At 41.5% G+C, this 13,226-nt stretch overlaps 1 protein-coding gene across 1 annotated transcript in view; it reads right to left on the bottom strand.

The window, feature by feature from the left end:
- pde8a (phosphodiesterase 8A) overlaps nt 1-13,226 on the bottom strand; it is a 40,503-nt gene that overhangs the window by 21,002 nt on the left and 6,275 nt on the right. Inside the window, exon 2 of the mRNA XM_031846179.1 lies at nt 163-219. Within this exon, the coding sequence (XP_031702039.1) occupies nt 163-219 (57 nt within the window). The remainder of the gene's footprint in view (nt 1-162; nt 220-13,226) is intronic.

The following is a 13,226-nucleotide window of genomic DNA, read 5'->3' as shown; positions in this document are numbered from 1 at the left end:
CACACACACACACACACACACACACACACACACACACACACACACACACACACACACACACACACACACACACACACACACACACACACACACACACACACACACACACACACACACACACACACACCAATCATTCAGATGTTTGGCATTGTTTTACGATACCTGAAGTGGGTCTTTAAATAACTTCATTGGTCCAAATTGCACCTCTGTTAATGTGGTCTGAAAGACAAGAAGAAGAACACAAGGATTAGAAAAATAATCATTTCAGAAATGTGATATTGTCTCAGTTATTTCATATTTGTGTTCTTGTTGACATTGCTTCATCATTGTTGAGACCCCACTGCTGTGTGTGTAATAGTGATAATCAACAATAACAAAATCAACCAGTTTGTGACCTCATTAAAACAGTGTGTACAAAAGTATTGAAGTGAGATTTGGGTTATTAATGAACACATTTATCAATTCACAGACAAATAAATGTACAGTATGTTATCCTACATTATGTGTGAAGTTACTTATATTATTAGGGTCAGTGTGTATTTCCATTTCATTCTACTCCATACCTCTACTCCTCCACAGCTTTGTTTACTAGTTCCTTTACAGATTTTACGTACAAAATGTGTGATAATTGAAAAAAAATGAGTGCTTTTAGAAAAGTGCTTAGTAAAGTCCTTTTCTTTGTAATTATTTCAGTAATTTTCAATGCAGGACTGAGTATCTTATAATTTTTCCGTAAAAACGGTACGCTAAGGAGGGACTTTGCGTCTCAGATGTGAGGCCGCACATGCACAAGCCGTGATCTGAAGCCAGCGGTGCAGCTGGTGAAGCAGAGACAAGAACTTTTTTTGTCATTGTTGGGCAAGATACTGGCGTACAGGTGACGACCAGTGCAATAAGTGATAACACAACTTAAAGATCCATTTTGATTTTATGGAAAGAGGATCTGAAAACTTCTGAAAACCACCACTGACTGAATCAGCAAAAACAAATGCAATGTCATTTCTGATTCAAATGTACAGTAGAGGTTTTCAACTCATTACTTTTCCCCTACATGAGTTCACTCTTTTCTGTCTGCAAATAATTGAGCTTCCTTCCTGCTAAATGGAACCCAGCTCGGGGGTTAGTAACCATAGCAACCAAGCCCCTCACGGACCGCCATCCCTTTAGAATTCCTCTTCTCCACGTAAACAATCTACACATGTGAGGAGGAACACAGAGAGGAATTTTAGAGCGTGCCGAGCAGCAGTAAATCACTTCTTGCTGAATAGTAAGCCGTTTTGAAAGCTCCATTGAAACAACAAAAAAAAGGGGGTGGGGGGGGGGGGGGGGGGGAAGCTGATTAGCCCTCCGTTGTATCCAAATTGACGTCATCATGACACTAGGCCGTTTGTTGCAGCTGTCCGCAAGCAAGTAGTGTGGCATCAGGATGGCTACAAGCTGATGCTCTGTGATCATCTGATCTTTCACAGACACGAGGAACTGGTCACATGGTAGGCTCATGTGCACTTGAGAGACAGCATGCATGCATGCATGCGTGTGTGTGTGTGTGTGTGTGTGTGGCCATATAATAGGGACTAACTTATGGAAATGCCACATGTTTTTCCGAGAGGGTTTGAGCAAGCAAGACCCAGTTTTCCTGTTGTCAGATGTGATTTCAATGACTCGGACCACTTGTGTCAGAACAAATAACTCAGTTAGTTTTATTAATTTTGTTTCGAGATTCAAACCATCCATTCATTAATTTTCCAATGGAGGTGAAACAAAACTCTTTAGTGGACTGCTGCTGGCTAAATGTCACAGATAGTGGCTGCAGTCGAAGTCGTGTTTTCCACTGCCATACCGTTTGTTGGGGAGCTAGTTTGAGGTCGGGGTCTTGATGTATGGAGTAAAGCCACAGAGCCTCCAGCGAGCTGAGGCCCAGCTACAGCAGCGGTCTGTCCCCGCGCAGGGAGACTTCCTTCTGTAACTGACACTGACACAACTGCAGCTGAGGTTGTGTAACTAGAATAGCCTGCCTGCCACACACACACACAAACTTGCATACAGCTGAACCAGTCTGCCAGCTTCTTCGGGCTACGCACTCTTGTGTGCGCGCACACACGCACACGCGCACACACACACACACACACACACACACACACTTGCATCCCGCAAACATCATGCTGGCATTCGACCAGGAGCAAACAAAGCAGGGGAAGTGAGTGAGCATGTAGGCCAGGCAGGCGAGGAGTACAGACGTGGTGTGTATGCCTACGTAATCCTCGTTCCTCCCTCTTGCTATATGCTGCCGTGTTGTACCAGTCGCACCGGGATCCCTCGCTGTTCACATGAGCCACTTGTTAATCAGACGAGATTTTTTTGAGCAGCGGGGCACAAAGCAGTTCTGAGTTGAATCCAATGCATTGTAGTCCTTGTAGGTTGTCTTGACTGACAGTGTTCTAGTTAAGCTGTGTGATAAATCAACATCACTGTTAACTGACTCTCAGTGGAGTCGTACAGTATCGCGATTATTTAGTTCATTTGGATTTAATCGTGCTTTAAATGCTTGTTGGAAAATTAATGATTCAAAGCAATATGTAATTAATAAAATGAGCTGTAGGTCCTTGTTGACCTCCCCGGTTTTCTCACCATCTGAGCACTGTGTACATTCAGTTTATTATTAGGTACACCTAGATAAAACTAACGCTGTCTAATTCAACCATCCTGCAACAAAACGGACCTTGAGGAACGTTATAATAATAAGTGTTTTATATAAGGTGCATTGGTCACATCAACGCCAAAACGTGATTCGTTTAATAAGGTCAGGATTTGTTCTGATACCAAGCCGACAAACGACTAAATCCCTAAACCTAATTACAACAAGCCAATTTCCACACAGTGAGCCTGGGCCCTCTGAGGGTTCTGGGGGCTCTGGGGCAAGTTCCCGCTTTGCTTAGTTAGTAAACCCAGTGAGCATTCAAGCATCGTAAACACTGGAATTCAAAAATCAAAAGCTTGTGAGTGGTCCAATACTAAATATCCTCAAAAGGTCAATCTGTGAGGTGACAGTTTCCAGGCTGACAGCTTCAAACGGTCTGACGTTATGTGATATTACACCGCTGCTCCTCGCTCAGGGCAGTGAGACCACATCAGAGCTGCTGGGTGTCTACAGTCATCTCCAGCAGCATTCAGGACAGTCTGCAGTCTCCTGCTACTCTCATTCAATACACCTAATGTATTTACATAACAGAGTTGCCTCTGAACCTATATCCTGCTCCCAGTGTATCCAGCCCTATAGACGACCTCCTCCTCCTCCTCCTCCTCCTCCTCCTCCTCCTCCTCCTCCTCTCTCACACTCACACAAACTATACACACTGGGAGAGTGGCTTTCCACTAAAGTGAAAAACAGGAAATTGGATGACATTGTTCGGTGCGCACACGTCAGCGGTGAGAGATAGAAAGAGTAAACAGCTTCCTCCACCCCAGAGCTGGGACCAGGATGCAGGGAATCTTGGGATGCCTGCTCCTGCTCCTTAGGACAACGCGCATGGCGGTTCACTAACAATCTCCAGATCCCTCGCTTTGAAAGAGCTCTCTCTCTCCACCTCCCACTCTCTGATAGCACTACTTCTTCAGTTTGTTCCTCCTTAAAACTTCTCCACATGTGGTTGAGTGGAGTATTATATGCAGGGCTGATGACGCTACAACGCTGTTTGACGAGATCAGCATTTCTTCCTTAGAAGAAGTCAACGTGTTGCCGTGTGTTTGTGTTCCTGTCTAAAAGTGTGAATCAAATGGAGATGAATCAATGTTCTTCATTAGGTCTGATTAGAGGAGAGCAGCCCCAGCCACAGGTGTGGACGTACACTGTGTACCAGACAGACAGACAGAGTAACTCTCACACACACTGAGCTAAGTGACGGGCTAAATGGCACCGAGTGACACATCAGCCTCACCACACGCTGAGCCATTCAGATCGTGGTGCTAGCTGCCCATGCTGTGTGAGTTACATCAAAGGGAATAATTCACTTTCATGTGTGGCCACTTACATTTGCTGCCCATAAAGCTGCGCTGAAACAATCGATAACAATGCAGTTTCAAACCAGCAACGACCAGCCTGGCAAACACCTCACCAAATCCAGTAAAATCAGTTTGCACTAACTTTTAAATTAGGAACACATATTTTAGATTAGCCTACTTTCTGACAGCAAAATGACAAAAAAAACGTTTGCTTGTTGCAAGAATCATATATACTACACACTCCAAATATTCAAGTCTTTCCTTTTATGGTGGTAGTTACAGTAGCTCTCAGTTAGTGTACATGTGTCAGTGCATTGTGGTACATTTTTAGTTCATTATATACTGTAGATATTCTGGTGCACCATAGTGAATAGCGAGCAATTTTGGACACAGCGTGGTGGTGTAGAAAATATATAGATGGATATATCCAGCGGGTGACACCTGTCTCTGCAATACAAACTTTACAAAAGTACATTTTGTTTGTGTTTGGTTTTTAGGATAAACAAATCAGATGCACCATTATTTCATAATCTTCAAACCCCCTTTGGTTCTCGGCCCGGTGTGAAGCCAATGATGATTAAGTGGCAAAGTGATGATTAAGTGCTAGAATTCAGAGCTCAATGTGTTGGTATTTTTTAGTAATCTCTCAGAAGGGATTTCATTTTGTTTGTAAATAAAACATGTAATAGGAATTTCTACCTGGTCTCATTATTTAGCATTGCTTTAATAAAGTAGACCAAGAGCGGTAAAATAAAATAAGAAATAGGACACCCTCCCCGCCCAAATAAAAAAATGATCTAATGTATTAATGTAATTGCAGTTCATCGGTTTAGAAAAATAACTGCAACCGTGTGTATTCTGGCTCAGTCCACATGTCTTATCCATGGTGACCAAGCCCACATGTCTTATCCATGGTGACCAAGCCCACAATCAGCCAGGCAGAAGACTTTAGTTGAGTCACTGGCATGGCTGAGGGAAACTAGGCCACTGTGGATCGGTTTGTCCCAGAACATCCTTACTTTCTCTGTATTTCTGCCTCTCTGCCTCTCTCTCTCTCCGTCTGTCTGAGGAAAGACCGACCTCCTGGAACAGAAACTACAATATCCTGTAAAGAACATGCTCTAAAAGAATTTCTTAATGTGAAAACTAGATTAAACTAAATGTTGTATTTATTATTCATCTAATATCTCCCAATGCTTTTTCTTGTTATTCAATGTGTGTCAGATGCAATGTCATGAGATGAGCAATGTACCTCCTTTCACTTTCTACGGCAATATCATTCAACTGTGCACATGACATGATAACTGGCTACAGTAAATAAGCATGCATCTTAAATGAACTCATCTACATTTTATCTTCTTTTACGCTCATTTAATTTTTGTTATCGGTCTTACAATCTTATGTATAAGAAAACAAATAACTCTTCATCCGTCTGATTAATAATTGAGTCTATAAAACGTCAGAGAGAAAAAATACCATCATACCTAAAGTATATAACTTGTTTACATTATAAAAATCAAAGTGAAGCAGCAAAATGCTCATATTTTGAGAGGCAGGGAACTATTTATCTATTTTCCTTGAAAATACCACTTAAAAAAATCAATCAGCTGTTGACCTATTTCCAGTCAATCAACTAATAAATTAATCACTTAATACTTTCAGCCCTGCTTTGGGCTGCATTTCATTTTTTTTATTAAAAAAAGACCAACTATAGAATTTGCAAAGTGCTTTATAATTATTTTTTTTTAAATTAACAAATTAACTAAAAAAAGAAAATCTTTTACCAGGAAAAGTATCCTACTGGGCATCACAACAAAGAGCAGATAGAAAAATGTGCAATAAAACATAACATCATCATATTGCCCCAAAAGTGAGTCCACACTATGTAGATAGTAAGAACAGCAAAATAACACTAAATGACACTGTTTTTTTTTATACCTATGGCAGTCGACAAGGATATCTCCTCCAAGGACAAACAATCTGCAGCTTTTTCCCGCCCTGCAGCTTCATATCATATCACACGATTGACAACCTGTTCCGCCATGTAAACCCAAACATACAATTTATCAGGTGACTATATGGCCTGCAATGTTAAATACTGAAAACTGTAGCTTTATGTCCCCAATCCTCACATTGATGGACCTGAGGCGCACAAGAGAACCATTATGGCTGCATTATGATTTCCAGGATCTTTCCAAATGAATATTGCACAGAGGACAGAGAAAGTGGGTTTTGTTCCAGGTGTGCAGTGTTACCTAAAGATGCCAGCAGCTGCTGACTTAACCTCTGGTATGTCAAGTAACAGTAAGTTAATGATTTGAGTAACGGGCTATATGCTGGCAATACAAGCTTCTGCCACTTGATAGAATACACCCATAGAAAAGTAATACACGTTACATGGGGCAACACAGCAAGCTGAAGTAACCTTAGAGAAGTATTATAAGCTACTGAAATTCTTCCGCGAGCTGTCCCAAATACAGCAATCTCTAATCAGTCAAAAGTGCACTCTCACTCACACACACATTATTTTTGTGCAGTGCTTCCAGAGTACGCCCTGACCTTTATTCTGTCTGCAGTGACATCCCTCCTACCTCACCAGATAGTGCGGAAATTCAAGCATACGGGAATGCGCGCGCACACACGCACACGCACACGCACACGCACACACACACACACACACACACACGGAGGGAAGACACCGAGTAACTCACAGGAGACTGAACTTGTCCTGGAATTCAGTCCCAAACGCCCTTGAATGACGTCCGTGGTTTAAAAATACAGAGTTTGCAGAAAATGGATAGGTTACTTCATCCTTGGTGACCTGTCCCGGTTTCTCACTGGTGTTCCACACCTTGCAAGCATCGCCTCAAATATCACACAAAAGTACAACACATGTGAACTGCTGCAGTTAAAGCAATCTCTGTTTTTTCTTACAGTTCAACAGAGAATAATGAGAAATGGATATTTAACGTTTTATTCTGCTCCTACAGAGAAAATCTGTGCTCATGTTTTTCCCTGAAACAGAATGTGCATTTACATTATGCAAGTTTGTGACATCAGAGTACATTGATTCCCTCAGCTCGTGACGCTGCCTAGGCCTGCTTGCATGCCTTGCGTCCACCGTGGGGCGAGTGTGTATGTGATCCGTGCGTCACTGTGCCAGGGAGAGTAACTGACGCCTGGCAGTGGAGCAGCTCCTGCCGACAGGCCAAGTGACGAGGGTAAGAGACTGCGCTCAGACCCTCACACACTGGCCCACAGGGACATGTGAAGACGAGCAGGAACAGGGGAGAGACGCACTCATTAAACTTTGAGAGAATACCGTTCACTACATCGCTGCATGTAAGCCAACTGCCAAACTATGGTGGTGAAACTTAGGCTGGGATTTCTGTGGTTTCAATTCAAAAGACAGATACGATTTTAATGGGATGTCCTCGACCCAAAATTTGTCTCACTTTTCCCCTTTTCATCTTTTCAAATAACTTGTATGAACGTTGTGTCCAATCTATGACCCTGACCGCTTTTATTGTCTGATTTTAAGGAATATGAGCAAAATCCAACTTTTGAATCCTAAATCTGAGATCTCCCGAGCCGGTATGGTGAAGAAAGGCAGCCTCCAGAAACTATACAGTAGTAGTAGTAGTAGAATAAAGTTAAGGGACTTGTAAGAAAAATATTTTGGTCACTCGTATGGGTCGAGCTCCAAAACCACTGCATCCTACATTTCCCATGATGCAATATCATCTTTCATTAGACCCTTCTCTGCCTCCTAAATGCTGTTTCAACTCGCACACCTCCAACTTGTAACACAGGATTTGTGCTATTTGACTATTATTCAATTAAATTCAAAGTCTCCAAACCAAGTTAAAAACAATCGATAGAGTGCCCCTTTAAAAAGGTGCACTGCGTTATCCCTAAACACATGCTCCAAAGAAACAGGAGACAGCATTGCACTACTACTGGGTCCATACAATCTACATGTACAGTCATCTGTTATTAAAAGAAAGCCAATTACAACTAACAACACGGTAAGAATATGCCAAATTCAACCAAACTGCTGAAACTGTGAGATCCGGTCAAAATAACACTGCTATTCTATAATCTTCACAAGTGGCATTGGCCTATAGTTCAGGTTAGCCATATGTGTGTATGTGCCGCTAACAAAGGGCTGTACGGTGCACGTACGCTTTGTTCATTGGTTTGGGTCTGGGGAGGCAGAAACGAGGGACTGACTTGTGTTTTCATTTGATCCTTCCTACAGATATGGGGACTGCTTCCCCGGGAGAAGGGTGTGTGGCTGCTCGATTTAATCTAACAAACAAACAATCAAAACGTACGCGGACCATAAATGTATCATTGACCAGCCTTCAGAGCAGCTCTAATTCATTCTCTGGACTGAGGGCAGACTAAACACTACAGAGATTCACTATCGCCCCTCAAAGAATAAGTGGTATTACAAGACAGGACGGGCCGGGGCTAGCTGATTAGCATGCTGATTTCAGTAGGTAGCTCTGCAACACAACACAGCGACGTCTTTGACCCAACGTCAGCACTGTTACTTCTGCACATTCTGTTGTTAATGTTAGTTCATTTTCTGAATGTTTTAAATTTAACTTGCACCTTCAAAAGAAATATAAAAAGTGATATATTCTGTATCTACAAGCAGTGTGAGTAAATTAACTAAAGATCCGTGAGAAGCTGAGCACTTTCTCCAATGTTCACCTTCAAGGTATTTCTGTCCTTATCCAGATTACCCTGAAATCCCCATAAGACCTGGACAATCCTAAGCCATCCAGTGCTCTGGGGCAGCCCCTTACTAAAACCTCCTCCTCGTTCTCTGCCCCCAGCAGCCTCCTTCAACACCACTGTCACTGTTGACCCGTGTACTGGACTGTTTCAATTTCCCTCTTAATCACTATCAAAATTTACACCGACTTTAATGTACATAAACACACCAAAGAATACTTATGATCATGTATTTATATGTTTCTTTAACCGTGTCCCCCTGCCTTTATTAGCTATAAATGCTAAAACTTTTTCTACTGCACTGGGAACCACTGGCAGCTGTTGATCAGGCAGCGTGTAGTCTGATTGTCCTTCCTCTCTTAGCTCGTCCCAGGTAAGGTCAAAGGCCAATAAAGCAAAAGGACTAGCTGAGGGAGCTTGGTAGGGCTAAGTGGGACACTGCCTGGTCCAGTGACACTAAAGTGTACTGTAATCTTACCAGGAACCTTTCCATTGCAGTCAGCCACTCCTTCTCAGTCCAGCCAAATGCATGACAACAAGATAACCAAACTGAACAAGAAGACCGTTGGGCCTGAAGAAGAGATCATTAGCATTACAGTAACTTTGTTGCCATACCCAACTTAGATTACAATTAGCATTACGCCCACGGCGGCCACACCACCCCTGCTCTATCTGCAACTCTGCATGACTCCACTTCTCCACAACAGCTTAGATGTTTATTGAAAATATCAGAAGCGATTCTCCGGAGCTCTTCAGCCGGCTGAGAGAGCATTAGATAATCACTGGACTCCCCCTCCTCTTCACCTGCTAAAACAGGAGCACTGATGTCAGCGTTGCATGAGGGATCAGTGAGTGACACGAGCTGGAGCGCTGGGCTTGGCGCACACACACACACACACACACACACACACACTGAATGAGGATTTAATGACTGCATGCCAACACAGACACTCATGGAAGGTTGTAAGCACACATACAGCCCAGATTGTTCAGCAAAATATCCTGCTGCATTATTAAAATAAAATATTTATGGGTAGAAAATAAAAGCTTACGGTAGTAAACAAAAAACCCTAGTAGTGAAAAAACAAAAATGGTTACACCAGGCTGACAGTGCTTTTCTTGTCGGAATAAATCTAATATTTGCCATTAAACTATATTAAATCATGTTTTTCTCTCTTTGCTACTGCACAGTCTCCAGTCCTATCACTATAAGAATCTTATGTTAAAAGAACCTCAAGCAAGCGAAGAGTTTGAATTTCAAAAGCAACTGAACGTCAAATTCTGAAATCAAATCCGTACTGAATCCTCGATGACATCTAAACACCACTGAACTTCTCTCTTTGAGTGAATCAAAATTATCTGAATTTGCGAACCCTAAAAATAATCAAGTTCATGTATTTACACAACTTGAAATTAATTATTCTGAAAATTTCAAATGGCAATTAAAGCCCCATGGATTCAGACGGATGGTTTTCAATGTAAAATACATTCTGTACTGTAAATTAAATATTTTTTTAAATGTTCAACTTTATTTCTATTAAACACAGTAAAATCACAGAGTTAATTCTGATTTAAACTAAGCATTGGAAAATATACAACAATTGTAATTCCATCTTTATTTTATTTGAGGTTTATGGATAAACTCACAATTCAACAGCAAAGCTTCTTGGTTTTATGTCATGTCACTCACATTACCCAGTATTTGTTTATAAATTTTAAAACTGTATGATCTCAAACCTAACATTTAATTAAATACTCAATAAAGAGGACATGAATGCAAAAAGACAGTTGATGTGAGGAGACATATTTTCGAGGGGTTATTTTCTGGCAACAGTTTCCAATTTTCCTGTGACTGACAGTAATTAGAGAGTGATGTGATGTAGCACTCGTATGAAAACACTCAATATGGATATAATAAAAACAAAGACAAATTAAAAGCTTCACGGTTATGGATTATTTGGCACACAGAGACATTTTGTGGAATCTGCTTTTGTGCAGAAATTATTTGCCGCAAACACCTCTGCTGAAGGTAGGAAAAGGGGGACCTGATATTTTCAACCATTTTGACTGTTTGCAGACATTAGCAGGAATAATGTGAAGGAGTAAATCAGCAAACCCAAAAAAATAAATACATCATTTGTATTATCTTTCCTATAGTTACAAGTTATTCTGGTTACACTGCACACAGTTAACCGACGGCCTGTGAGGAATGTAATCACGCAGGTTCAGGTACAATAAATGACGCAAGTGCTTTTGACAGACGTGAAGGAATGTTTAAACTATTGATGCACTACCACGAAGTCAAGTGTGTTCAATTGTCTTACATAGTTTCTTTTGTGCATGTCACTTATTTTTAAATGGTGCATGTACTCTCATAGTTTCCATTGAAACATTTCCTGCCCTCCTTTCAAAATACCATCTAGATTATAGATCTACTACTTCACATATCACACACCCCGCAATGGCCAGATATGTTTGGGAACAACTGCAACTGGCTCGAAAAGAGAAAGAGAAGTCGAAAACTGTTTTCACCAACTGTCATGAATCTTTGTACAATAGAACACTGTAGAAGCGGCAATGAGTTTCCAAAATAAAAGGCTGGACTTTCTTTAACTGACCAGATTATATTGGATACAATGATCTAGCAATGCAGACAGGCTCATTTCCTCTGTCTGCAATTCAGTTGCAAAATGTATTTGTATCTCACGGCCAAATGGTTTGGGATTATACAACTCTGGTACAGTTAAGTGTCCCATTGATATTTCCCTGATCTTTGCAGGAGGAAAAGTCAAAAAGTGACGAAGAAAGAGGAATTGATATAATATCATATATATAATAAATATTGTTAAAACCTAAGTTGAGCTTTGGACTAAATTATTGTAATGACCCCATAATGTGTCCTTGCAACCACACACTACCAGAACAATGCTCACCATCTGTGCTCTGCCCCGTAACAAAATGGTAAGGGATATAGCGACTGAGGGGTACAGTACATCTTCAGAGCAAAAGGCAGGACACACTCCAGAGAGTTTTACGTCATAGCTGCGTCCATTTAAACAAAGAAGGCCTAATGCGGTGTTCAGCAGGTGAATGAGTGTCTTGCGTGTTTACTACAGCCAATATGCAGCAGGCTGTCCGCTTACGTAAATCCAGCGAGGCTCCTGTCTGCTCAGCGCTTCTTTCGTGAAAATTAAGTCAAAGCCGCTGGAGCATTTTGATTCGAGAATAGTTTCAGATCAACTGCCAAATTTTGCAGTGAAATACACATCAGGTTTCGAAGTTATTACTAAATCTACCAATTTGTGGTGCTTTGTAAATCTTGCCCCAGGAAGACTCACTATGGCGCAGTGTACACAACCTTTCTTTAGTTTATTCTGGCTGCAAGGACAGAGGTGTGACGGAGCATGAAAACGGTCAAAGTACTCCAGTAACCAGATGCTGTTAACATGACTGTTAGCCTTGTTAACATGGTGTGTTGTGCACGGTTGCAGCGGTCCACAATCGCCACATAAGGCTCTCCTCCAGGGGAGATTAAAAATGCCTATGGACACTGAGACTGTGACACGATGCAAGAGAGATGACCCTCGGATGAACTTTGGAGGAACAATGATGGTGTGTTCTGTACATGGTGTACTTTTCAAAACCACACTTTAGTGGGATTAAGACCTCCAGAGATCTTGGTATAGAGGGTATGCACATGAAATCTCTGTGGTATCTGAAGGGTACATTCACATGAAGACTGCCAAACATAAAGAGTAGAGAAGCTAATGGAGGACCGAAAGTCAACTTCTCACGTGGACGTATAGAAATGATCGGATTATTTTTGGACTGCTGTGACTCAATCATTAAGGAATAGTTTGACATTTTAAGAAATGCTCTCTTGCTAAGAGTTAGATGCGAAGATCAATACCATTCTCATGTCTGTACGGTAAATATGAAGTTACAGCCCGCAGCTGGTTAGCTTAGCTTAGCATAAAGACAGGAACAAATAGCCTGGCTTTGTACACAGCTCACAAAATCAGCCTAATCAAAACGTTATCACTCCAGTACTGCGCTCGGAAAAAGAAATAGTCTGGCACATAACACAACCACAGCTTGGCGGTTTCACACAAAAACTTAATTAGTGAATTTTAGAGGTGCTGGTAAGTGTCAAACTATTCATTTCATTGCCTTCTAATATGAATATTTAGTCTACTTCTGGAGAATGTAAAAATTTAACATGCAATATGCTGGGAAATATTTAAATTCTGGCACGTTGCACTGATCATTTTTAACTCAGATGGTCTTTACTTCAAGATAATCATTTGTTTTCTGCCGTGATTTGTTCTTGATTGACGCTGTATTACATGAAAAAGTTATATGAACTCTTAAATACATTCATCCAACTCTCAACTGACACATTTCAAATACACATTGGTAGCATGACCCCGTGACTCTCCCCCCCCCCCCCCCCCCCCCCCCCCCCCCCCCCCCCCCCCCCA

The sequence above is a fragment of the Anarrhichthys ocellatus genome, unplaced genomic scaffold (assembly GCF_004355925.1).
Source record: "Anarrhichthys ocellatus isolate YVR2014 unplaced genomic scaffold, GSC_Weel_1.0 scaffold6, whole genome shotgun sequence".
NCBI classification, from domain to species: domain Eukaryota; kingdom Metazoa; phylum Chordata; class Actinopteri; order Perciformes; family Anarhichadidae; genus Anarrhichthys; species Anarrhichthys ocellatus.
The sequence above is the reverse complement of the archived record's forward strand: the minus strand, read 5'-3'. Positions and strand labels throughout refer to the sequence as shown.